Genomic DNA, 24,021 nt, shown 5'->3' with positions numbered 1-24,021 from the left:
ATGGCAAAAAGTGAAGGTTATCACTTCCATGTTAAAATCAATCATTCTTCTTAAAACACACAGGTCCCTGACTTTCTCATTCAAACAGTCATTTTATCTGGAAATTCAGAAGTACAATGGTGGTTAGACTTCAAGTATAAAATGAGCAACTCACATGAGCCTTTCCATGGTCTGACCAGAATCATGAGACTTTAGATGTCATCTTATCCAGTTTATCCAAAATTTTAATAATAACGCAAACAGAAAAAAAGGACATTTTCTAGGCTTTAGAAGCAGGATTTCATTATCTTATACAGTATAAAGCTGAAAAGTTACACAGACGAAAAATGTAAAAGTCACCACTGTTACGTACTTAAAATAATGCTAGGGAAACAGCTCCAGCTCATACATGCAAGCTGATACGCAACATAGAGGAAGAAAGGATGAAGGCATTTCGTTCTTGTATTCCTAGTGTAGCTCTAATGAAGCAGTTTGCTTCGGTCCAGAGTGGCCCTGGCACATCCTCTGAGCTCAGTGGCAGAGGAAAGGATGGAGAGCTAACTGGAGGGGCACATAGAGAATGGTGGGTCCAGGATGACCTAAAGGACCAAACAAATATCAGTTTCCATTTCAACTGTAAAACCTGTGATCCAGTCCTATTAGATCTTAGGGTTCACCACACCACAGATGACCTGGAAATAGGGTGATTTTTCTGGTCCTCTGAAAACAAAAATCAGCTGAGGCTTCCCAGGGACCCACAGGGCCTCCAAATGTACAGTGCCTGACCGGTTCACTTTGTGTGGCTTTCCTCTTACCTACAAATAAGATGCAGCTGCTGTCCTCTTGTGGTGAAATCGAGAATTGCAGCTCCCTCTTTGTGAGCTCCAAATGACTGTGTCATTTTCTCAATGATTTCTCATAATGCAAGGGAAACCAACTGGATTCACTATAAATTTGTGTTATCTAGCTTCAGCTGGACCCTCACTGGCAGCTAGTGGTACAGAGAATAGGGAGTTAAACATGGAATTCGGAAGACCTGAGTTCAAATCTTGTCTCAGACACTTACCTGTATGATCCTGGGCAAGTCACTTAACCTGTGTCTCAGTTTCCTCACCTTTAAAATTGGGATCATAATAGCACCTACCTACTGGTGTGTATTTGAATATGTATGTGTGCATACACATATATACACACCTACATACACATATATGCACACATATGTGTGTATATATATGGTATATATAATTGTGGCATAGTTATTATCATTATTAGGAGGTAACTAGACAGAAGAGTGTTGCTGTGTTGTTGTTAAGTCATTTTTCAGTCAGATCTGACGCTGCGTGATCCCCATTTGGGGTTTTGTTGGCAAAGATAATAGAGTGGTTTGCCATTTCCTTCTCCAGATCACTTATAGATGAGGAAACCAAGGCAAACAGGATCAAATGACTTACCCAGGGTCACACAGCCATATTTGAACTCAGGAAAATGAGTCTTCCTGATTAGCTCAGAGACTTTGGGTAAGTCACTTAATTTGTCTGCCTCTGCTTTGTCTTTAGTAAAATGCAAACAATTGCCTCCCAGGGTTTTTGTGAGGATAAAATGAATGAAATATTTACCATTCTTTGTACATCTTAAAGTGTTATATAAATGCTGACTACTGTTATGATTTAATTCCTTCCTAACTGAATTCCCAACTCACAATTCCAGAGAAGCTATTCCAAACCTTTTCTTCTCTCAAGCCTCCCATACTTTGCCTGGAAAATTGAGGCCACTTTATTCCTCACAATGATCTCCTTCTCCTTCATGGTTATCCTTCATGCCTGGAATATAATACCTACTTATCTCTACATTACAAAATTCCTCTCTTCCTTCAAGACATCGCTGAAGACCTTTTACATGGTCTTTCCACATTCTAGCACCACCACCCCTCCCTCTCTACTTTATATTAAACTACTTTGTTTTCATTCTCTTTATTATTCTCAGTATGTATGTATATATGTGTCTATATGTGTGTGTGTATTTGTTGTCTCTCTCATTAGAGCATAAACTTTTTGAGAAGAGGGATTATTTCATTCATCGTGTTTGTATTCCCAGAGCTTAACGTAGTAGGTTGATTGTCTTTCATTCTTAAAGACAACCATGACATCATGACTTGCAAGTGAATTGTTAACTGGGGCAGGGCTGTACAAAATAACCAGCCTCTCTCTCCCCTCCAGAGACATCTGGGTGCAAGTGGCAAGATATAGATCAGGAAGACTAGGGATGGCCCCAATGCAATAGGAGACCTTGGCCTTTTTTAAGCTAAGGTCTTTCCCAGGTCTCTGACTCAAGCAACATCCATTCAGTGATTAAAGCTAGGTGAGAAATGAGGCAAAGAAAGGCCACTTTTACCTACCCAAAGCAAAAAAAATCAATTTGGGAGGGGAAGACTGTCAGGGTTTCTGGCCAAAACAGAGACCATTGCAATTTATACTCACTCAGAGCCATCAGAGCCCAAAGACCAAATGAGACTTGAGCTGGAACCTATGGTGGGACAGTTAATGAGAGCCAGAGTGATTTGGGTTTAAGGTATGGTCCTTAAAAAAGAAATCTAGCAGATATGACTACACATCTGTCATTTGAAGGCCAGGACCAAGTCTGGAGAGGTTCATAGGCTCAGAGAGCCCAGAAGTCATCTAATCCAAATCCTTAGTGTAACAGAAATGTTTTTTGATCTTGGCCATAGAGGTACATAAGAACTGTATGTTGCACATTTTCAGACTTTTTCAAGGTATTGATCTGTTACGTTGATTTTTTTTTTGGTTATTTTCTTTATTATATTCAAAAACCCCAGCATATTTCCTTCCTTTGTTCCTCTGGAAGGGAGAGGGGAAAGGATACTAGGGGAAACCATGGTGATGTGGTAGAAAAAGACCTCAATAAAAACTTTTTTTTAAGAAATAGCAAATTTAATGGACCATAAAGAAAGCATTTTTCAGAACCTGGCCCTTTCCTGTCTTTCTAGTCTCCTTCTCTCCATCTGTCCTACAGTTCAAGGACAATGCCCATCTTGCTGAGGTTTTGTGGGTTTTTTTTAACAAAACACTCCACCTCCCAGCTCCATGCACCTTCCCTGGCTGTCCCCCATGACTCCTTCCCTTTCTCTGCCTCCCAGCATCCCCCACTTCCTTCAAGTCTCAACTTTCTGCAAGAAGCCTTTGCCCGGCTCCCTTGTTACCAGCGCCTTCCTTCTGAGATTACCTACGATTTATCATATTTATTTACTCGTAGACAGTTGTTTGTATATTGTTTCCTCCACTAGGTTATGTACTACTCAATAGCAGAGACTACTTTTTGCCTTTCTTTGTATCCCCAGCAGATAATAAGCACTTAATAAATCCTTATTGATTTTTTTTGTTTGACTTAATTTACCTCCCTTTGGTATATATGCCCTACAGTGAAACTAGGTGATGCAGTGGGTAGTGTTGGTCCTGGAGTCACGAAGACTCATCTCCCTGAGTTCAAATCTGGCCTCAGACACTAGCAGTGTGATCCTGGGCAAGTTACTTAATCCTGTTTCCTCATCTGTAAAATGAGCTGGAGAAGAAAATGGCAAACTCCTCCAATATCTTTCTCACAAAAATCCCAAATGGAGTCCCGAACAGTCAAACACAACTGAACATCAACAAGAAATGAGGAATATGAAGAATTCGGGGGGGGGGGGGGAAACAATCCCATCCAACTGAATAACAACAATATACTTTTAAATGCATTAACTTGGGAAATAATATGGCGTGACATTGACCTCCCACCTGCTTGACATGGACATTGTGAGAATCAATGAATTAATAGCTACAAATGCCTTTGGATTTCATGGGAGAAAACCTCTAAAGAAATATAAGGTATAGTACAGAAGGAAAGAGGGTTGGCCTGAAAAAAAGAAAATGGTGGTGGGTATTGAGGGAAAACCATTTGGAGATCAAAAACTGTCTGGAAGTGATTGACAAGGTATTAGAACATATGACTGAATGTTTCCTTTTACTCATTACTCCATGTGTCTTATGTTAAAGCAGTGCTTAGTGCCTGGCACACAGTAGGTACTTAATAAATGTTAGCTGACTGTGGCTGTACCAACAAAATGTAATTTTGAAGGCTGGCTTACAGCCAACTTTGACAGAGGTTCCTTACAAGACATTCAAGGAACAGAAATTCCTTAGTCTTTGACTGATGTGGAAATAGAGCTCTCCAGAGCTTGTGAATTGTGTGAGACAATTCACAAGGAAAAGGACCAATATGGTTTCTTCCAGACACCTGTACCCTGGAGGACTCCTTGCTGAGTGAATGGGAAAGCCGCCATATCTTCTCGTAGCTCCACTAGGTAAAGGCAACTAGCATACCTTGTTACTATGGTGATGACAGTCATAAAATGGCCAAGATCAAAGGGCATTTCTATGACACTAAGCTCATAATAAGACATTTTCTAAATTCTCTGTGAAATAGACTGACAGTTTTGTTTTTTAAACTGAGCAGAAAAATGACTTCTTCCTATCTTGAACTGCATGATTTTCTTTTTTGAGAGTAGTAGATTAAAATATTTTTTTGGTCCAGAACATTGCTTTCATGAATAGAGGAAGTTCCTAGTAAGGAAACTCCTTCTACCGGTACACACTGGCATATGTTCTCCAATTTGTAGTCTTATATACTGAGAGGAGACTGAGAGGTTGTTATTTACACAGTCACAGACCAGGGTATGTGTGACAAAATCAGGATTTAAACCTAGAACTTCCTGACTCTAAGACTAGCTTCTCACGATGCCATGGTTTGCCTCTCACCAAACACTGCTCAGAAGACCATAGAATTTGGGCTGGAAGGCACCAGAGGAGCCATGCAGTCCACTCCCTTCATTCCACTTTTCCTACCCCCAGTCATCTGTGAAAAATAGAATGAACTCAACTGTAACAATGTCGAATTAAATCAATTGTGTTTTTTGAGGAAGATGGGAGCAATGGAAGGAACCTTGGTATAGAGGAGTCAGAAAGAACTGGGTTTGTATGCTGCCTTTGACATGACCACACACAAGTCATTTAAGGATATGTAACTCTCTAAGCTTCCCTAACAGGACCATGGAAGGAACCTTGGGCATTCTCTCCCAATCCCCTCATTTTACATTTGAAGAAATGGAGGTACAGAAGTTTAAATAATTTGTCAAAGGTTACACAAGACATTCTGCAAAAGCTTTCAAGCTCAGGTTCTATAACTTTCCATTGCCACATGTTGCTTCTCCCAGATTTCTTCCTGTTGATGAGAACTGTTGAGTTTCCACAAAATCACATAACTTTGATATAGTGACCTAATAATGAAGGTGACTTTACTCTTCCTTTCAGACTGGAAAGAAAAATGTTGTCAGAAGAAAGAAAATTAAGTGGGGAAGAGAATTTTGAAGAATAAGTAACAAAAATGACAACATTCCAGCTGGGCATATTAACTGACCCTGGCATATGGCACAGCACTGAAGCTATGTGTTTCAGGGATATTTTTAGATGAGTTTTGTAGGGACGCCAGGGTCAGTTCATTTGGATACTGTTATCCAGATGGTTCCAATTTCACTTTCCCCTGTAATTTGCATATTCTCATCTGACAATGCCATGATGAACATCATTAAACGTTTATCATAAAGCAATTACATATTATTTAAACTCTAAGCATAAGCGTATGAAAAATGGATTGACTGTGATGTGACAAGATCGCATTGTGTAGTATAAGAAGTAGGGAAAGGCTGGATGCTCGAAGAGCTTAGAAAACTCGGCAGAGGAATTCAGCTTTGATATGGTACACTGTAGGTTGTTGATAATCTTGACATTATAATAATCCCACACATTTATGTAGGTCTTGGTGCTTACAAATGCTTTGAGTATCACTTCATTTGATCCTGTCACCAATTCTGTGAGGAGTAATTTGCTTCAAAGTGTTTTAGAGGATTCATCTGGCAACGGTACGTAAAATGGATTGGGGGCAGGGAGGAAGGAAGAAGCCAGGGGAAAAGACGAGAGGCAGGAAAGCCAATTAGGAGGCCATTACAGTAATAGGAATCGAAATAATGAGGCAGCCAGGTGATAGAGGATAGAGTCAGGAAGACCTGAATTCAAATGTGATCTCAGACATTTACCAGCTGCGTAACCCTGGCCAAATCACTTAACCTCTGTCTGCCTCAGTTTCCTCAACTGTGAAATGGGAATAATAATAGACCTATTTCTCCAGGATTGTTAGTAGGATCAAATGAAATAATATTTGCAAAGCACACAGTGCCTGGCACACAGTAAGGGCTTAATAAAAAAGTTGTTTTCTTCCTTCCTTCCTTCCTTCCTTCCTTCCTTCCTTCCTTCCTTCCTTCCTTCCTTCCTTCCTTCCTTCCTTCCTTGGACATGGGTGTTGGTATTGGGAATGAAGAGGAAGGGACAAATCTATTCTCAAAGGAAAAAATGGACAAAACATAGTGAATGACTGGATGTGAGAAATGAAAGAGAAAAAGCTCCCAAAATTACTCAAAAGTTTCAAGCTTCAAAGACTGCAAGAACAGTGATGCTTTGGATAAGGAGAAAAGGGAACTGATTCAATGCAGTGAAGGAAGATGATGAATTTAGGTTTAGACAAGTTGAGCAGACAATGACAGGCAACAGAAAGAACGCTAGAATCAACCACAGAAGAGGTAGGTTCTAGTCCCGACTCAGTTATTTATTAGGTGTGTAACCTTAGACAAGTCTCTGCGTCTCAATTTCCTCAACTGTACAATATGGGCATGAGATCACTGGCCTCAAACTTCAATTACATGTTTAGGTTTAAAACGCTCATCTTTTTACTTTAGTACTATTTAAATGCTTATTTCTTTTCCCCCAAATTTAAAAGAGTAGAATACTTTTTATGCATAGGACTACCTAAATATTATTTATATAAATATAAATATATAATATTTATCAGATCTGTGCAATCTGAACTGTGACTTGTTTCCGAGACTATAGGATTCTGAAGGTCTCCCCCCAACTCTGACATTCACCTGGAAGAGTTGCACGATTCTCATTCATGGGGGTACCCTCTCCAATGGTACAGATTACAATGAATACACACCTCGTCATGCTGTGATTACTGCCCATGTCCTCCCAGCACATCTCCTCCACAGGGGTCTGCCCAACATCATCGGAGACCTTCCCTTGCCAGGACAATGAGGTAATAAGGTAGTATAAAATAAATTCATAATGATGAAGGTTCAGACAAAAGTAGAATCAATACTTAATGGAACCAGGGCTGAGAAAAAGAGATGCACGAAATTGTGTCATTGACATAATAGGAAACCAAGCTCTATAACCTGTTGTTCTATAGGACTGTATAGGCATACAGCAGGTCAGCTTAGTACAAGGCCAGCCAACCTGTCCTGAGGTAGACCTGATGGTGAAGGTCTTAATGGATGGCCACCACAAAATGGGTGTTTTCAGCCACAGGAGTTCATGACAAGTGTCTATTAGGACATGGAGAAGTTGCAATTTACATTAGTGGAGTGAAGAAATCGTGAGCCTTTTGAAAGAAGTAGTATCCCTCAGCAAAGGTGGGTCAATCAATCAACTAGCATTTATCAAGTGCTTCCCAGGGTATGAAAGCTGATAATGCAAAGGACAAAAGAGTCATTGCCCTCAAAGAACTTAGATTTTAAGGAAGAGAACAGAGTTCTGAGTTCTGTGTATGTGAAATACAGGCTGTATAACTACATTAGTTGGGAAGCTAATTGGCACAGTGAACAGAGGACTCATCTTCTGAGTTCAAATCCAGCCTCAGACACTTACTACCAGTGTGACCCTGGATAAGTCACTTAACTCTGTTTGCCTCGGTTTCCTCTTCTTTAAAATGAGCTGGAGAAGGAAAATGGCAAACCACACTCCAGCATCTGTGCCAAGAAAACCCCAGATGGTTTCATGGACACCACCTTTACCTAACTACAAGTTTTTACTCAATTCAGAATGGAATATTTTTCCATGGGAACACTTTTTGCATTTGATAGCACTAGACAGTGGTATGATGAAGTGAACTGAGAGTTGCATTTGGAGTCAGGAAGTAAACAAGCAGTTATTAAGTTCCTGACCTATGCCAGGTACTGTGTTAACAGTGAATGATACAAAGGAAAGTGAAAACAAAACAAAAAGACAATCTAGGTGTAAGTCTTGCCTCTGAAACCTAAGAGTTGCGTGACTCTGGGTAAAGTCACGAACTCTTCAGACAACTCTCTGAGACTATAAGTTGTGACAAACAGATGCCAATCTGCATTGGTAGCCCCCAACACCACTGAAATTACAAGTCAGCCCCCAAAAAATGGTAGTTCATGAAAAAGGAAGATTAACATCTAAAGAAATTCCCTTTACAGCTTTGTGTTGGGAACATAATCATGAGATTCTTGGTTCTTTAATCAATTACAATTAAAATAGGTTCACATTTTTATAGTGCTGTATCATTGACAAAGGGCTTTACCAAGCAACAGAAGCTTGGCCTGGCAACTAATATTGGCCACACTGTAAGCCCCATGAAAGCAGAGACTACAGTATTTCCAGTCATCTTGACTTTTATTTTGCCTCTGGACTGGAGGAGAGAGTGAAGCTGATGACTTTGCCAAGCTCTGCCTCACTTCAATCCAATTTACATGCAAGTCAAGACACCACGCTTGTCATGTCATTCCTTGGTCCTTTTCGAGAAAGAAGGATGAACGATACCTTTACAAAAACTAACTCATGGGATTTTAACAGTAATCTTTTCAAGTAACTTGTACAAATATGACCAATCTCATTTTACAGATCAAGAAACTGAGACTCAGAGAATTTATGTAACATTGTTGGCAACTGGAAGAGTCAAGATTCAAACCCAGAATTTCTGACACTGAAGTGAGTACAATATTGATTGACAGAATAAGGACAGAGTTAGGAAACAGCATGCTCTTTACTATGTCCAAAAGTCAAGATATCACTCTGTCTTGGTCAAACAACAACAATTATTACAAGACATAAAACTGGAGAAAGGGTAGGAGAAGAGTAAACTGGTAAAAAATGTCAGATTGTTAGTTTATTTTCCTGTTTAGAAAAGCTGGTTAAAAAGAAAATTGAATAAACTCTCATTTTTAATTTCCAGGTGAGCTACTAACTCTCCATCAGTACACATATAATTAGGATCCAAGATATTAATGGAAACTCTGAAAGTCACATGAACCTTTTCTCCATGACAACGGCGGGGGTGACTAACCAGGCATTTCCTGCTTTTACAAAGATACAGATATTTACTGAAGTATAATGCAGTCAAAGGAGCCTAATGGAAATGGGTAAGTATACCTAAATCAACACCAGTACCAAGTTACTGACATAAGTGCATGCATTTAGTCAATCCCAAACATAGCCTTCTGGATTACTGGGTGAGAAGAACTGAAAGGAAACATTTATTAAGCATTTCCTTTGTTCCAGCAACTGTGCTAAGCACTTTACAAATATTCTCTCTTTTAATCTACACAACAAGCCAGTGCAGCAAGTGCCGTTATTATCCCCATTTTACAGTTAAGACATTATGATAGGGAGCAAATCCCTCCTTTACATGTGGGTATACAAAGCCTAGAAAAGGGAAATAGTGGGAAAGGACCAAAGAGGATGTAATAGGGTTTTTTTTAAGTCAATTAATAAAAGACAAAGCAAAACCAAGAAGGGATAAAACATAGTACCTTCAATGCTCTGTGGACCCACAAGATTCATAGCCTGATGAGCCGCATATTCTACACGGGGCCTAGCAATGCCCAGCTGTTCCATCACTCCATGGAGCAACCTCTAAATATCTGCTTCTGAAACTCGGTCTGGAGTCCGAGGACTATGAGCAGATGATAGAGTCCATCCCAATGCTAGCCAAAACACCATGTTGTACAAGACAGCGCTCAGCATCATGGAGTCTATTGTCCCCTGCAAAAAAAGGAGAAACCAACTATCAATCGGTCACAAGGAGAAAGGGGGCTGTGTGGTTTTCAAAAAAAGGGAATGGTAGGCAATTGAAACTTTAGGTTACTAAGCTTGACAGCAAATTCTGGTAAAATTCAAGGTTTGTGAGTGTTTAGAAAGGGAAGAGGTGATCACTGTGATCCTGCATGGGTGTAATAAGAACAAGGGAAGTCAAAAGAACCTTATTTCTTTTTGTTGTCAAGGATTTGAACATAGTATATCTTGATTAACAAAGCCTTTTATAATACTCTTTTGGGCAAGATGGCAAAATGTGGACTGGCTAACGGCATAGTTAGGTAAATTCAGAACTGGCTGACTAACCAGACCCAAAGTGTGGTGATGAATGGATTGATTGATGTCAGACTGAAGGGAAAAGGGCTATGATGGAATGAAGCTAGATCCTAATCTAGCTCTAATCTATTCAAAATTTTCCCAATGATTTAGTGGAAGAAAGATATAGGTGGCATGCATTTAAATTTTCAGATGATACATAGCTAGGAGCAGCAGCTAATACACTAAATAACAGACCAGTGATCCAAATGAGTATGGATCAACTGAAGCTAACAAGGTGAAATATAATCATGAGAGGGATATGGTACAGGTCTGTGCTTTCATTGGGATAGGGAGCTCCTAGATAAGGAAGTCCCTCTAACGATGCAAGTCAATACTCTCCAATATATAGTTTCAGAGTTGCCCAGAACATTGATTTAAATGACTTTCCAGGGGTCACTCAGCCAATATGGGCCAGAGGCTGGACTTGAGCTCAGGTTCTTCCAGTGTTAAAGTCAGATTTTCATTGTAGTGCCTCTCTATAATATAATCATAGATTAATTAAAAAAAAAAACCTTTGTATATGTGGAAAAATATATTAAAGATAAAAGTCCTCTATTTGGGCTTAAAAACACAGCTATCAAGTATAGGGCAGGAGACATGTGGATATATAGCAATTAAAGTGAAAAAAATCTGGAGGATCTGATGGATCAAAAACTCCATACAAGTCAATAAGTATGATGTGGCAATGCAACAGCAAAATCAAATGCAATTTTGGTCTTTATTAATATTCAAAGGCAAGGCGGTGGTAGGTGGCCCTGCCCTTCTCTGGCTGATTCGGACAACATATGGAGCATTGCATCCAGTTCTAAGCACTGAGCCCCTAAGAAGGGGTTGATCAAGGAAGTGAGGAGACTTGAAACCATGCCTTCTAAAGATTAAAGGAACTGGAATGTAAAGCCTAGAGAAGATTGAGGAGACAAAGGAATGGTTGCCTTAAACTTCTGAAAGTTTCCAAAGGGCCACAATTTGGAGCCTTCATTTTACAGATGAGGAAACTGAGGCCCAGAGAAGCAAAATTACTTGCCCCAAGAGATGCATAGCATAGGTGGGAATTTGAACTCAGGTCCTCTGACTCTCCATCCAGGACTCTTTCTACTGCACCACACTGAGTTGGTCCTGGACAACAGAACATGGAACCATGAACAAAAATTACAAGGAAGCAGATTTCACTTTAATAGAAAGAAGAACTTCCTAACAATTGACTTGTTTTGCCAGCGGGGCCCTGGGGTGGGGGCTGGGTGACGCAGCAGGGCCCTGGGCAGAGCATCAGGCGTCCAGGTCCCACGATGCCACAGAGCAATGAAAGGCCAGCAAAGATCTCTGCTCAGCAAAAGCAGCCACTTGCCAGCCTTCTCAGAGAAGTGGAGGGCCGGGTTTGAGGGCCTTAAAAAGTTCTGCCTTTTACGCGCCAGGCAGGAGACCCGGAGGACCTGGCACAGGCTGTACCAATCCCTCCAGCGTGGGAGGAAGGTTCTTCGGCTCCAGAGGAAGTGGGGCCAGAAAACGGGCCTGGCTGCTCCCCATAGCTACCCAATCCCTGGCACTGTAAGCCCCCACATCCGGGGGCACCTCGTTGAAAGCCTGGCAGCATCTGTTGAGAATGCTGCCCAGGAATGCCAGTCAGAGGAAGAGCCCCGCACGGCAGCAGCTGGCTTGCCAGTGGGCAGTGTGTTAGGTCAGGCCAATGGCTGCAGGCAGAGGACTGACCACCAGGATCCTGGCAGGCTCAGGACAGCCAGCAGGGAGGGCCAGGTGGAGAGCAGCCCCACCTTAGTCACCTTGAGGAACCATAAGGGAAATGGTTGTTACTGCAGCTGCTACCAAGGGCTGGGCCCAAACATAATGGAGCCGGAGCAGCCGTCCCTAACTCCGGGAAGGCCCCAGCTTAGCCAGCATAGTGGGGAAAAGGATATCACTGCTTCGGGTGTATAAGGAACTGTCCATGATTCCGTTTGGGTACCGGATCCTGAGGTCCCCCCAGTTTAAATCGAGGAGAACGTGTAAGCTTCGGACAGGCCAGCAGCGGAGCTGGGTGCAGAAGTTCGCCAGGGGCCATAGGGAGAAGCGCCAGGAAGGCTGCCAGAGGGTACTTGTAGCTCATTCCCTCACTCAGGTCCCAATAGCCCCGCTCCCCTCCCTCAGGTTCCTTTCCCAGATATGGACTGCAGCGCCTTAGGGCCCACAGCAAAGGGAAAGAACTCAAGAACACCCAGTAGCCCGGGGCCCAGAGCCATGTGTCGGAGACGCCCTCCCTAGTCAGCAGAATGGCAATGTCACCCATGGTTGGGATCCATCCCACTTCACCAGACTGAGCAGTGAGATAGTCTCACCCAAACACACCAATCCAACCTATTTTTCTACTACTCCAATATTCCTTCTCCAGTTAAAGCAATTTAATCTCCTTCCTGTTCCAAGAACACAGCATGATCTTCCCTGCCTCAGTTTCTTCTCTCTTATTGTTCCTCTCACTTGAAATGTCTTCATTTCTCCTTTCTGCCTAGTATTAACTCTCCTTAAAGCCCCACCTATTCCAAGAAAGCTTTTCCTATCTTTTCTAGCCTCTTCCTTCTCTTAACCATACAGTAGCAAACAACCAGATTGTTTGCTACTGTTTCATATAACCTTGGATTTTCAACTGGAACACAAGCTCCTTGAGAGCAAAATACTGTGAACATACACTTTGTGTTTCACGGTGCCTCACCCAATACAAAAACCCACAGTAGATGGTCAAATTATTCATTTTTCAACTGTGTAGTGCAACAAATAAACCAAAATGCTACTTCATATTTTCATACGTGCCTTAAATGTCTAAGGAACGCCAATTTTAAGCCTACAAGTGACACCAAGTTGGTTGTGGCTAGCAAACATCTGCTAGCAACCTGTGAGAAAGAATGAGATGCTGAAATAGCCTTAAGCTGGAGAGGTGATTAAAAAGAAACAGGATATAGTTCAATAGAGTACAAGGAAGAAAAACAAGCTATAAAATTCAAAGGTAAAGAATGACCAACTGGCACAAGGGCAACAACAAAAAAAATTGAGGCAGCATGAAAATTTACCAGGTGATATAAATTATTACCTAAGCACAACAATGGGAGTTATATAAGGGAATGAATACAACATATAAGAACTTTAGGATGTTCTGCCAAACCTGTACTTATCAGACTCTCAAAAAAATATGGTCCATTTTGGGCTTCACAAACTAGATGTGGAACACTGGAACTGGTGGTTCCAGAGAAAAGTAGCAAAAATAAAGATTCAGGGAAATGGAAACCTTGAGGAAAAATTCAACTTGGAGGGGAAAACCCTAAAAACCCTAAAAAATCCTAAAAAACAGAAAAGGATTATATATTGATAAAGGTGAATTAATACTATTTTTACATAGATGAAACAAAAGAAAATAAGTTGCTAAATTCTGCAAAAAATGCCTTTGAAAACATTTAGGGTAATTTATAAAAAAAAAAAAAAAGATCACTGAGGTGAGTAGATTAAGTGTGGTACTTCAAGGAGGCAGAGGGTGAACTTCTGGCGATCCCTAATGGCTACTTAATTCTAAAACATCCCAAAGTCTCCTGAGAGTGCCCCACTCATTCATTGTCAGCTCTCTAACCTAAAGTGTCTCCCTCTTTTCCCTAAATGAACCTGTACTCTTACCAGTCCTTTGATGAGGTCTGAGCTTCTCTTTTAGGTTAAGTTGTTCCTGGGGCCTTAGTTCTGGGCAACTTGCCCATTCTTTCTTGGCCACAGCCTTGGGCTGGGACTCCCCTGCTTCCTGCTGAACACTTGGTAACTCCAGAGGTGATCTTAGAGGTGTCACCTTCTCTGCTCGAACTTCCTGCCCTTTCACAGGGACAGCGACCTAGACAGAATACCCGTTAGTTCTCAATGACAAGCTAGATTAGGGTGGGTTTCCAAGGATAAATACTTGAAATCAAAGGAGATCATCCCACAGGGGCAGAACCACACATCCCACTCCCCAGGCAGCAAAGAGCTTGAGAAAGGGGAGATCAAGATGCTACATTTGGTAAAGAAGTTCAAAACAATGCCCTCCTTTTATTCCCGGTACAAGAAACTGCTGAAACATTTTGGCATAGTAGATGGAGGATCAGCCAAACGGTCACCCACTGGTTTCCGTGGCAGAAATAATAGCCATCGTACAGAGAGCCAAAGGGCCCTGTTGTACCCCCACTTCTCCTGTCGTGTGGTCCCTCACCCTGCTTTCGGAATCCCCCGCTCCTCACCGGGCACTCCGGCCTCTTGGGTTCTCTCTCCAAATCTTCTACCAGGGTCACGGCTTCCTCTCCGCTCTCTGGACGATGCTCCTGTACCCAGGGCTGACTCTCCCCAGGCAGGACGGTCAGGAATTGCTCCAGCACCAGGGTCTCCAGGATTTGCTCCTTGGTCCGAACCTCTGGCCGTAACCACCTACAGCACAGCTCCCAGAGCTGGCTGAAAGCTTCCCGGGGCCCAGCCACCTCCTGGTAGTGGAATCTCCGGAACCGCTGTCGGAAGGTCTCCGAGTTCCCCACATCGCCTCTCAGAGCGGACTTGGCCATCGTTCACAGAGGAGGCAGTCTGACATCAGACGGAGGTGTGGCAGCCGGGGCTTCCCCCGGCCTCCTCTCTGTCTTTGGGGACCTGCGGGAGGAGCTTCTCCCTGGGCAGAGAGGAATGGGAGGGTCACAGGGGGCGCCCATTCATCCAAGGCCGTCCCAGGGCCAGCCTGAAGGAACCAGCTGGACTGGGAGCAGAAGCCAGGGTTAGGGACGGGAGCGGGGCTGCCCCAAAGCTGCCTCTGCGGCCTGAAGCAGCGAACCGCGTGTACTGACCGCACCTCCACAGCACCGGGGGGTCTGGATCCTAACGGCTGCCAGGCGGCGGGAGGGGCCAGCGGCCCAGCACCCAGCACCCAGCAGGGGGCCCTCACGGCCCGCCCCCCGCCCGATCCGAGCCCTTCCCAGAGCCCTCCGCGCCTGCCCCGCCCCCTCCGCTCCACTTTCACCACCTCCCCAGGCAACAATCGATGCAGGAACGTGTGGTCTTTGTTTTCCTCTAGTTTGGGGAACCTCGGGGTCCCGGCCCGTAACGGGCACGACAGGGGAGGGCCGGGTGGGCCCTGGGGGTCACCGTGAGCTGGGGGTGACAGCCGACGGGGGAGCGCTTCTACACGGGGGACAAGACCCTGCGGAGAGGACCTGGGGTGTCCCGGAGCCTGGCGGAGGGAGGGAGATCGGGGTTCGGGAAAGGACAGGGCGCCCGGGCTTCGGTCTCTTTGTCTCGGCTCCCTCCGGCCGGGTCACTCTTGGCGTCGTCCCGTCCTTTCCAGACGGTCACTGATTGGGCTGAGGGGAGCCCCAGGCACCCCCGTCCCGGCCTGCCTCCTCCATCTGTCCGCTCCTCTCCACCCCCGCCCCCTCCCACCGCTCCCCCCGAACCGAGTCCGGTCCCCGCCTCCCGGAGGGCCTCACCCGCTCCCGCTCCGGCCCCGGCCCGGCTCTCCAGCCTCCCAGACCAGCTCCCAAACCGGAAGTCCGCGCGGGAGACACCGAGGACCTTAGGGCGCGTGCGCCAAGGCCGCTGCCTGGACTACGTCTCCCAGAGAGCTCGGTGGACTAGAAGCGAACGTGGTCGCTCCGACCAAGCTACGTGAACGCTTCCGGGATTCCATTGGCAGGGAAAAGGAAGCCCTCGCGCTGGCCGGTGCCTTTTTCTCTTCCTCGAAGGAACTGTCTTTCCCGGCTAGTTGATTCGGCCGGAACTACACTTCCCAGCGGGCCTTGCGCACAGCGGCTGGAGCAGCGCTCCTCCCCCGACGGCCGGGGGAGCTCGCGCCGGCGGACGCTGCCTCAGCGGCCCGCTGCCCGCCGTGGGGATGATCCACGAGCTGCTCTTGGCTTTGAGCGGGTACCCGGGTGCCATCTTCACCTGGAACAAGCGGAGCGGCCTCCAGGTACGGCCCACCCTGAAGGGAGCGCTAATTGGAACTCCACCTGACGGGGAAAGCAAGGGGCGGAGTTAAGAGTGCCAGTGTTTAGGGCCGGGGCGGGACCTGGGGGGGGCGGGGTAAGGCGGTCAGAGGGGCGGGACCCTGGGAGTAGGGAGCGTGGACGGACTGCGGGGCCTGCGGTGGAGGAGCGGGGGGCGGGGCTTGGCCTGGGAGCCGCTAATGAGGGGGCGGAGCCTGGAAAAGGGCGGGAGGGGGTCGGCTCCCGGGGCTCTGGCGCGGGCTGGGGTAGAGGGGCGGGGCCACGACCGGGGTCTGCGCGAGAGGGCTGAAGAGAATGAATGGCCGAGGGAGAATTGTGTCACTTCACCCTGCCTGCCTCAGTTTCCTCATCTGTAAAATAAGCTAGAGAAGGAAACGGCAAGCAGCTGCAGCGTCTGCCTAGGAACCCCAAGACGGTCCAAGGTGATTGCGGACCCTGCGCTGTGTTTTACGGTAACCAGCCCGGTCTGTAAGAATTAAGAAATGAAGCAGGCGGGTCAGACTTCTCCGAGGTCCGAGGTCCGCCCCCGCCTTGGCCGCCTCACAGCAGGGGTCCCCTGCCAGGCTCAGGCTGCCCTTTGACCCGAGCCCCCCTCCAGAGGCTCTGACCGTGCAGCCCCTCCTACGAGCCTCTTCTCCCTTGGACCCCCTGCTGGGAGAAGCTGCCCGCGCTGCGCCCTCTTCGTTCCTGACCCTCTGCAGTCCGTCTCTTGACCCCATCATTCAACGAAACTAGACTCTTCAGGTTACTAATGGTCTCTTTATTGGCAAGTCCTTGCTTCAGTATTTGACGTTTTACGCCCCCCCCAGCCCCCAGCTCCCGGACACTCCTCTCTCAGTTTGTAATACTTAATTTCCCCCCACCCGACTTTTGCCTACGTATGTGACCACTCCTCAGCTCCCCGGATGCAGGTGTGCCTGTGCCCTCTCCTTTCTCAGGGACCTCGTTATCTTCCCCACGCGGATGGCATCCTGCCTGGATATGCAGCCTTAGTCTCTTTCCCTGCATAGACACCTCACACCCTGCCCGTTAGGTATTTTAAACCAGGTGTTTTATAAGAAATTCAAACTCCACGTGTCCAAAAAGCCCTCCTCTCCATCCCTGAATCTCCTTTTCCTCCTGCTGACTTCCCGGTTCCTGTCCAAAGCTCCGTCTCCCCCAGCCCAGATCCAGCCTTCCCTGTCCTTCTCCCTTAGCCTCCGTGTCTATCAGCGTGTCCTGCCTCTGCCTCTCACACCCAAGCCGCCTCCTGAATGCATCCTCCCCGGGGTTCCCTTCTAAAACATGGACCTGACCATTTCCCTCCCCTGCCCAAGGAGCATTCCTAGCTCTGGCTGGGCTCTAGGCTCAGACTTCTCCACCGGGCATGGAGTATACCCTCACAGTCTAACTCCGGAGTGATCGATTAGACATGAGTACCCTTGACGCACTCCCTTGCAGCCAAACTGAGCCCATGCAATTCCCTTTCCCCTCCTTGTGCCTGTCACAGGCTGTGCCCTCTTCCTGGAGGCCCTTAGGTGCCATCTCCTCCATGAGGCGCCCGCCCGCAGCTGCTAGTTCTCCCCTTGAAAAATTGTATTGTGTACGTTCTGTATTGACTTGCTTGCAAATATGTCGTATCTCCGCAGTGGAATACTTAGATCCTTGAGGAAAAGGACGATTTTTCTTTGCCTAGCACAATGCCAAGCCTATAATGAGAACTTAATAAATACTTGCTGATTGATTATCTGCTCCTACTTGCATGCTAATGAATGCTGCTAGAGGAAGTCCCAGCACTGCTAATTAGGTCTTCCACAAATGGATATTACTTAATCTTGACTTGGCCTTCACTTCTGCTTGCCAGTTCTCTTCCCTGATTGACCTTCTCTTGTACTTGTCTCCCACCCCTTCCCTGCTCTCTCTAGACAGCAGGTCTCAACTCACACTTCACTCAAAGTTCAGGACTGTTCATCATGAGCTTCCTCTTCTCCTCTGTGGAATGTTAAGGGAATTTGAAGATCTTCTTTGACCATTAATAGACACATAGAGCCCTGGCTACAGGGAGTTTCTAATTAAGTGCTGGGGCACCTTCAAGCTCCTGAGCACTCAGCCAATCAGATGCCAAGTCTTTGTTATATATTCTGGGAGTAGGCATTTGCTTTGGGGGTCCACTCATAAGAAGGATCTTTGGATTTCTTTGATTTCCTGGTGGAGACTCTGAGTAGCCATATGTTCGGAGCCCACACATCTCCGCCCCACACCCCGACTGCTCCGATGGCTGTGCTCCCTCAATCCAGTGATGTACATAAAGTGTACAGCAATATTGCTTTACCCAGACTGTTGGAGTTCTGTATGTCTTTGTGCTAATTTCTCTGCTTGCATTTTCTCCAAGTTCAGGGTGCTGACTTTTCCCCTGAACTAGTGAATGTAATTAAAGTAGGATTGTTAACCCCTTTTTGAGCAGTCTTTCCTTTAAAAGCAGATCAAAGAACCTGTGCTAGCAGGCCATCCTGGGTGTGCTAGGGTGCTTGCTAATATACTCTGTTACGTACTTCAAATCATCTCGGTGTTATCCTCTCCTTTGCATTAGTCAAGGAAGAAGACATGGCCCTTCTCTTCACTAATGCCAAATCCTCTACTTCAGAGATTCCTTGAACTTGGTTTTTTTTTTTTAACAGTTTGATAACATTTTCAATATAATTAGTTCTTTTGGCAATCTCATGCTTTTTATTTTTGCATATTTACAAACTTTTCTGAAAAAGGGGTCTTTGGCCTTCACCAGACATGATCTGCCAAAGGAGTCCATGACACAGTAAAAATGAAGAAGCCCTATTCTACTAAAACCTTTGATCACCTCCTCTCCTATCTCCTCTGGGAACTTGCTCTTTCAGATATCTCTTTGCTCTCCCAAATTTCTAATCTCTCCCTGTCCACCGGCTCTTTCCATGATGCCCCATAAACATGCCAGCTGTTTTCTGTTAAACTTCTAGAAAAAGCTGTCTGCACTCATTGCTTCTACTTTCTCATTTCCCACATGTTTTTCAACCTCCTGCATCCTTGCTTCTGTCCTCACCACTTGGCTAAAGTTACTGTGTATAAGGTTACCAGTGATCTCTGTATTATTAATTCCAGTGGTCTTTTCTCAGTCCTCATCATTCTTGACTTCTCTGCCTCCTCTTTCTGACTTTCCCATCTCTGGATTTGTATGACATTGTTCTTTCATACTTCTCTTCCTCTCTGCTCTACCCATCCTTCTCAGTCTCTTTGCAGGATCTTCATCCATATCCTCCCGTAAGCACTGTCCCTGGGTGGGAGCACCACAGTGCTGGGTCCTGGACCCTCTTCTCCTTTACCTCTACTCTTTTACGGTGTTCACCTCTTGTTCCCGTGGGACCAACTATTATCTCTTGGCAGATAGCCCTCATCTCAGTCCTGAGCTCTGGTGCCACGTCTCCAACTATCCGTTAAACAACTGAAACTCTGAGTCATCCTTCATTCTTCCTTTAGCCTTTTCGTCCCCCAGGGATCAATCTGTTGGTAAGTCATACCTCTTCTGCCTCCATGACATTCTCACCTACGTTCTTTTCTCTCCTCTCATGGGAGCCTTCCTACTTGTGGTCCTCATCACCTTTCACCTGGACTATTGTAGTAACCTCTGATTTGCACTCCCTCCCTTTTTTCAATTTCAGTCTGTTCTTTTTATGCCAAAGTCATATCCTTAAAGAATAGGTTTAACCATGCTACTCTTCTGCTCATGAAGCTTTAATGGCTCCCTGTTGCCTCTAAAATCAAATGCAAATTCACCAGTGTATGCCTTGAAATTGGAATAACTTTCTAATTGTTCTCCTTGCATCTGGTCTCCTCTTCTTCAGTCCACCCTCCACAGAGCTACCAAAGTAATGTTCTTAAAGCATATGTATGATCTTGTCATTCCTCTGCTCAAGGAGTTTCAATGGTGATTTTTTGGCACTGGAAAAAAATTCAGACTTTTTTTGGGGAGGAGGGGAAGGGATCAGAGACACTTAAAGCCCTTCCCAGTTTGGCTCCAGCTTTTTTTTACACTAGGGTTACATATTACTTTCCTTTATATACTAAATGTTCCATCTGTACTGGGTTCTATTTATTCTTAGTAGAGAGCACCCCATCTCCTCTCTCTATGCCTTTACCCATGCTGTGCCCCATGCCTAAAAGGCTTTCCTTTTTCATTTTGCCTCTTGGGACCCCGCTCTCTTCAAGCTTCAGCTCAGAGGATAAGATGCCTCTTCCCATTTCCCATTTGTTGATACCCTTCCCCCATGACTTTTTATACATTTTGTATTTACTTATCTGTATTGCTCAGTATGATGTAAACTCCTTAAGAGCAGATGCAGCTGCATTTTTCCTCTGTTGCTCACCGTGCCTGTCCCAGAGGTGCTCAGAAAGTGGTCGTGAAATTGAAGAGCTCAGCCAAGGAGAAGGAGTCGGCGCTGTTCTTCCTCTTCTTTTTGAATTTTTTTGTGTTTAACCTGTGGTTTGGGTGGATTTTTTCCCTAAACTTTCCAAATTTAGCAACTTAGAAAGTTGTCTTATTTATAGACTTTCTCATCTTTGGTATTTAGTGAAGTGATAGGGTTTGAGAAGAGGAGAATTCTCTTACTTTTTTTGTTTAATTTCTTCATACAATTGCCTTGCATTGTCTCTTGAGTAGTTTTTTTTTTTTTTTAAGTTTTCATATGCATATGTTGGTGTGCCTCTTCATATCCCCTACAACTAGCACAGTCCTGGGCACACAGAAGGTGCTTGGTAAGTGTTTATTCATTGGTGGAATGTTAGAGATGGCAAGGCTGAAGGGATTAGGAAGGAAAAGGTAATTGCTTATTACATAGCTTCCTTGACCTCCTTCCAGATTATGAAAGTCCATTCAGGTGATGGATTCAAAATGTAGAATGAGACATTTTTTAGACCTAGACAGTACAAGAATTTGTTTGGCCCAACTATACACATTTATTACAGGGGTTTTGTTTTTCTTTTTTTCTTTTTAATGAGAGAGAAGGAGAGAAAGAAAATAAATGCTTGTTAATTGAAATTTTACATTTAAAAAATAAACACCATTTTCTTTTTAAGTGATATTTACATGAACAAAAAAAACTCAGTTTTTTATAGTCTATGATGAATTTGTTATAATCACTTTAAAAAGATCCCAGTAATGTGCAAATAGTTATATTTTACAGAACTCTTCTGATAAATACACCTCACAAAAGGCAGAATGAGGAGAAAAAAATGTCATCATAAAACATTTGGAGAAAAACATCCTGTCATTATTGTAAAGCATTTGGAGTATCCTCAGGGTGGGAGTCAAATGAATCAGAGGCATCTGTGTCCTTAATGTTGTTACCACTTTTGTAGGTGTCACAGGACTTTCCGTTTCTCCATCCGAGTGAAACCAGCGTCCTGAATCGACTCTGCCGCCTTGGCACGGACTATATTCCCTTTACAGAGTTCATTGAACGATATACAGGCCATGTGCAGCAGCAGGTGGGTGGTCGGCCCTTGAGGACAGTGGTGATGTTTTTTATACGTCTTGCATTTGGGCTCAGAAGAGCGCCAAGTATCGGTAGTATTAATAGTAACATTAATAACAGTGTTACGAATAATATTAATGACAGGAACATTTATAGAGTCACTGAATTTGAGAATTAAATAGCCCAAACTCTTACTACAAGCAGTCCTTGAAGACTTCTAAAGGGAGAGAATTCATTACTTCCTGAGGTAACCCATTCCCTGCTTGGATAGGTCTAAGTCAGGGGCGGGGAACCTGCAGCCTCATGGCCACATGTGGCCTTCTAGGTCCTCAGGTACAGTCTGTTGATTGAGTCCAAGTTTTACAGAACAAAGGAGATATGTTCTGTGAAGTTTAGGTTCAGTCAAAGGGCCACTTTTGAGGACCTAGAGGACCACATGTGGCCTTGAGGACACGGGTTCCCCACCCCTGGTAGATGTTAGGAAGTTTTTTCCTGACATTGAGTATAAATTTGCCTCTCTGTGATTTCAACTCCTAGCTTCCTAGAAGCATAACAGATCCATGTGATGAATGAAAGAGAGAGTCCTGTGGAAGATGGAATTCCCCTAAGGTTATTTACAAATGTGTCGTTATTTGAATTGTTTTTCCTGTAAGTTCTGGGAGTTTTTGTTCTACAGCATAAGAGTCAGCAGCGTACGATGTGAAGAGTGCTGGGTGGGGATCTGGTTCTGTCACATACTTCCTATGTGACCTTTGAGGAAGTAACAGAACCTCTCTGGTCTCAGAAGAACATCTGTCTATGAGTGGCATTATACACATTAGAAAGAGAGAGAAGGGAGTTGGAGGCTGGTTTTAAATTTAGACTTCTGGCTGGGCTTTTGCTCAAGTTGGAGTTAAAAATATGGGTTCCGCAGATCCAATAGTTCTCAAGGAAGATGGATTTTTTTCAACAGAGGAGGAATTCTGTCCTTTTTCTTTTTTCATCACATAGTTTTTATTCTTCCTTAAGGCAAAGGGTTAAGAAGGTTCTGGCTTAAAATAAACATGACATCAGTTTTGGAAGGTGGGAATAGGAATTATGACTCACACTGATATAAATATTTACAAAATGCTTTCCTCGCAACATCCTTTTAGGTAGGGAGTATAAATATATTTTTCCCATTTTACAGAGAAGTAAACCCAGGCTCAGAGAAGTGAGGTGACTTTGCTTCAGGCTGTTCACCTAATCGGTCTTGGAACCAGCACTAGAGTTCAGTTTTCCTTTGTCTTAGGACCAGTGCTCCACACTGCACCAAATCTGGACTCAGTCCCCAGTTCTACCTCTTGTGACCTTGGACAGATCACTTAACCTCTCTGAACCTCTTCCTCATCTCTGAAGTGAGAAAGTTGGACTGGATGAACTCCAAGGACCTTTGGTGTTGTCAATCTGTGGTCCAACAATGTTAATGGGCAAACTATTTCCCTCACTCCGTTGTATGTTTCTTCTTACGGAGGTTAATTTGACACAGCTATTCAAACATCAGCAGTACCACTAATAATGACGTAATAACAACAAAAAGGATAGTATTTAAATAATACTTAAAGGATTTTGTAAAGCACTTGACAGATGTACCATTTGGTCCTCACAGCAGCTCTGGGAGGTAGGTGCTGTTAGTATCCTCATTTTACAAAGGAAACTGAGGCAGACAGAGGAAGTTTTACATGTCTAGGGTTCCACAGCTAGGAGGTGTTTTGAAGCCACATTTGAACTCAGGTCTTTGTGACTCCAGGTTCAGCACTTGATCTGCAAGTCCCAATCCTGGAGCTAATTTAATTAGCCTTTGTTTAATCGCAGGATCACCATCTGTCCCAGCAAGGCCAGGGTGGATTACATGGAATTTATTTGCGGGCCTTCTGCACAGGTCTGGACTCCATCCTGCAGCCATATCGTCAAGCACTGCTTGACTTGGAGCAAGAGGTGAGGTAGAGAAGAGGAGAAAGAGGCAGGCAGTAATGCCCCTGAGTCCCCCAGTTTTCTCACTAGACCACATCCTTGGAAAGAAAATGCGGTCCTCCCTCCCCACCATAGCTTGTCTTCCTTTAATTAGGGTTTCAGAATTGGGAAAATGCCTTTAATGAGCATATACCACTATAAGCTCTCCGTATTGTTCATTTAATGATCAAAGTAACTTCTTGCCTCTGTAAGAGGTTCCAGGGTATTCTGTGAACATTTTGCTTTCAGTTTTTAGTGACCTGTATCACTTTAGTGACCCTGTATCAC

The 24,021-nt window shown here is 44.5% G+C and overlaps 1 protein-coding gene and 2 pseudogenes across 1 annotated transcript in view; 2 read left to right on the top strand and 1 right to left on the bottom strand.

The window, feature by feature from the left end:
- Positions 1 to 14,851, bottom strand: part of LOC140514429 (uncharacterized) — a 65,647-nt gene extending 50,796 nt beyond the window's left edge. The window contains 4 exon segments of the mRNA XM_072624778.1: positions 9,698 to 9,929; positions 11,323 to 11,414; positions 13,950 to 14,154; positions 14,537 to 14,851. Coding sequence (XP_072480879.1) covers positions 9,698 to 9,929; positions 11,323 to 11,414; positions 13,950 to 14,154; positions 14,537 to 14,851 — 844 coding nt within the window.
- LOC140514430 (sentrin-specific protease 5-like) lies at positions 11,414 to 13,082 on the top strand (annotated as a pseudogene).
- Positions 14,852 to 16,113: 1,262 nt separating the features above from the next.
- The window catches only part of LOC140514425 (gamma-tubulin complex component 4-like), a 27,884-nt pseudogene continuing 19,976 nt past the window's right edge, over positions 16,114 to 24,021 (top strand).

This window comes from Notamacropus eugenii, chromosome 7 (assembly GCF_028372415.1).
Source record: "Notamacropus eugenii isolate mMacEug1 chromosome 7, mMacEug1.pri_v2, whole genome shotgun sequence".
Classification (NCBI taxonomy): Eukaryota; Metazoa; Chordata; class Mammalia; order Diprotodontia; family Macropodidae; genus Notamacropus; species Notamacropus eugenii.
The sequence above is the reverse complement of the archived record's forward strand: the minus strand, read 5'-3'. Positions and strand labels throughout refer to the sequence as shown.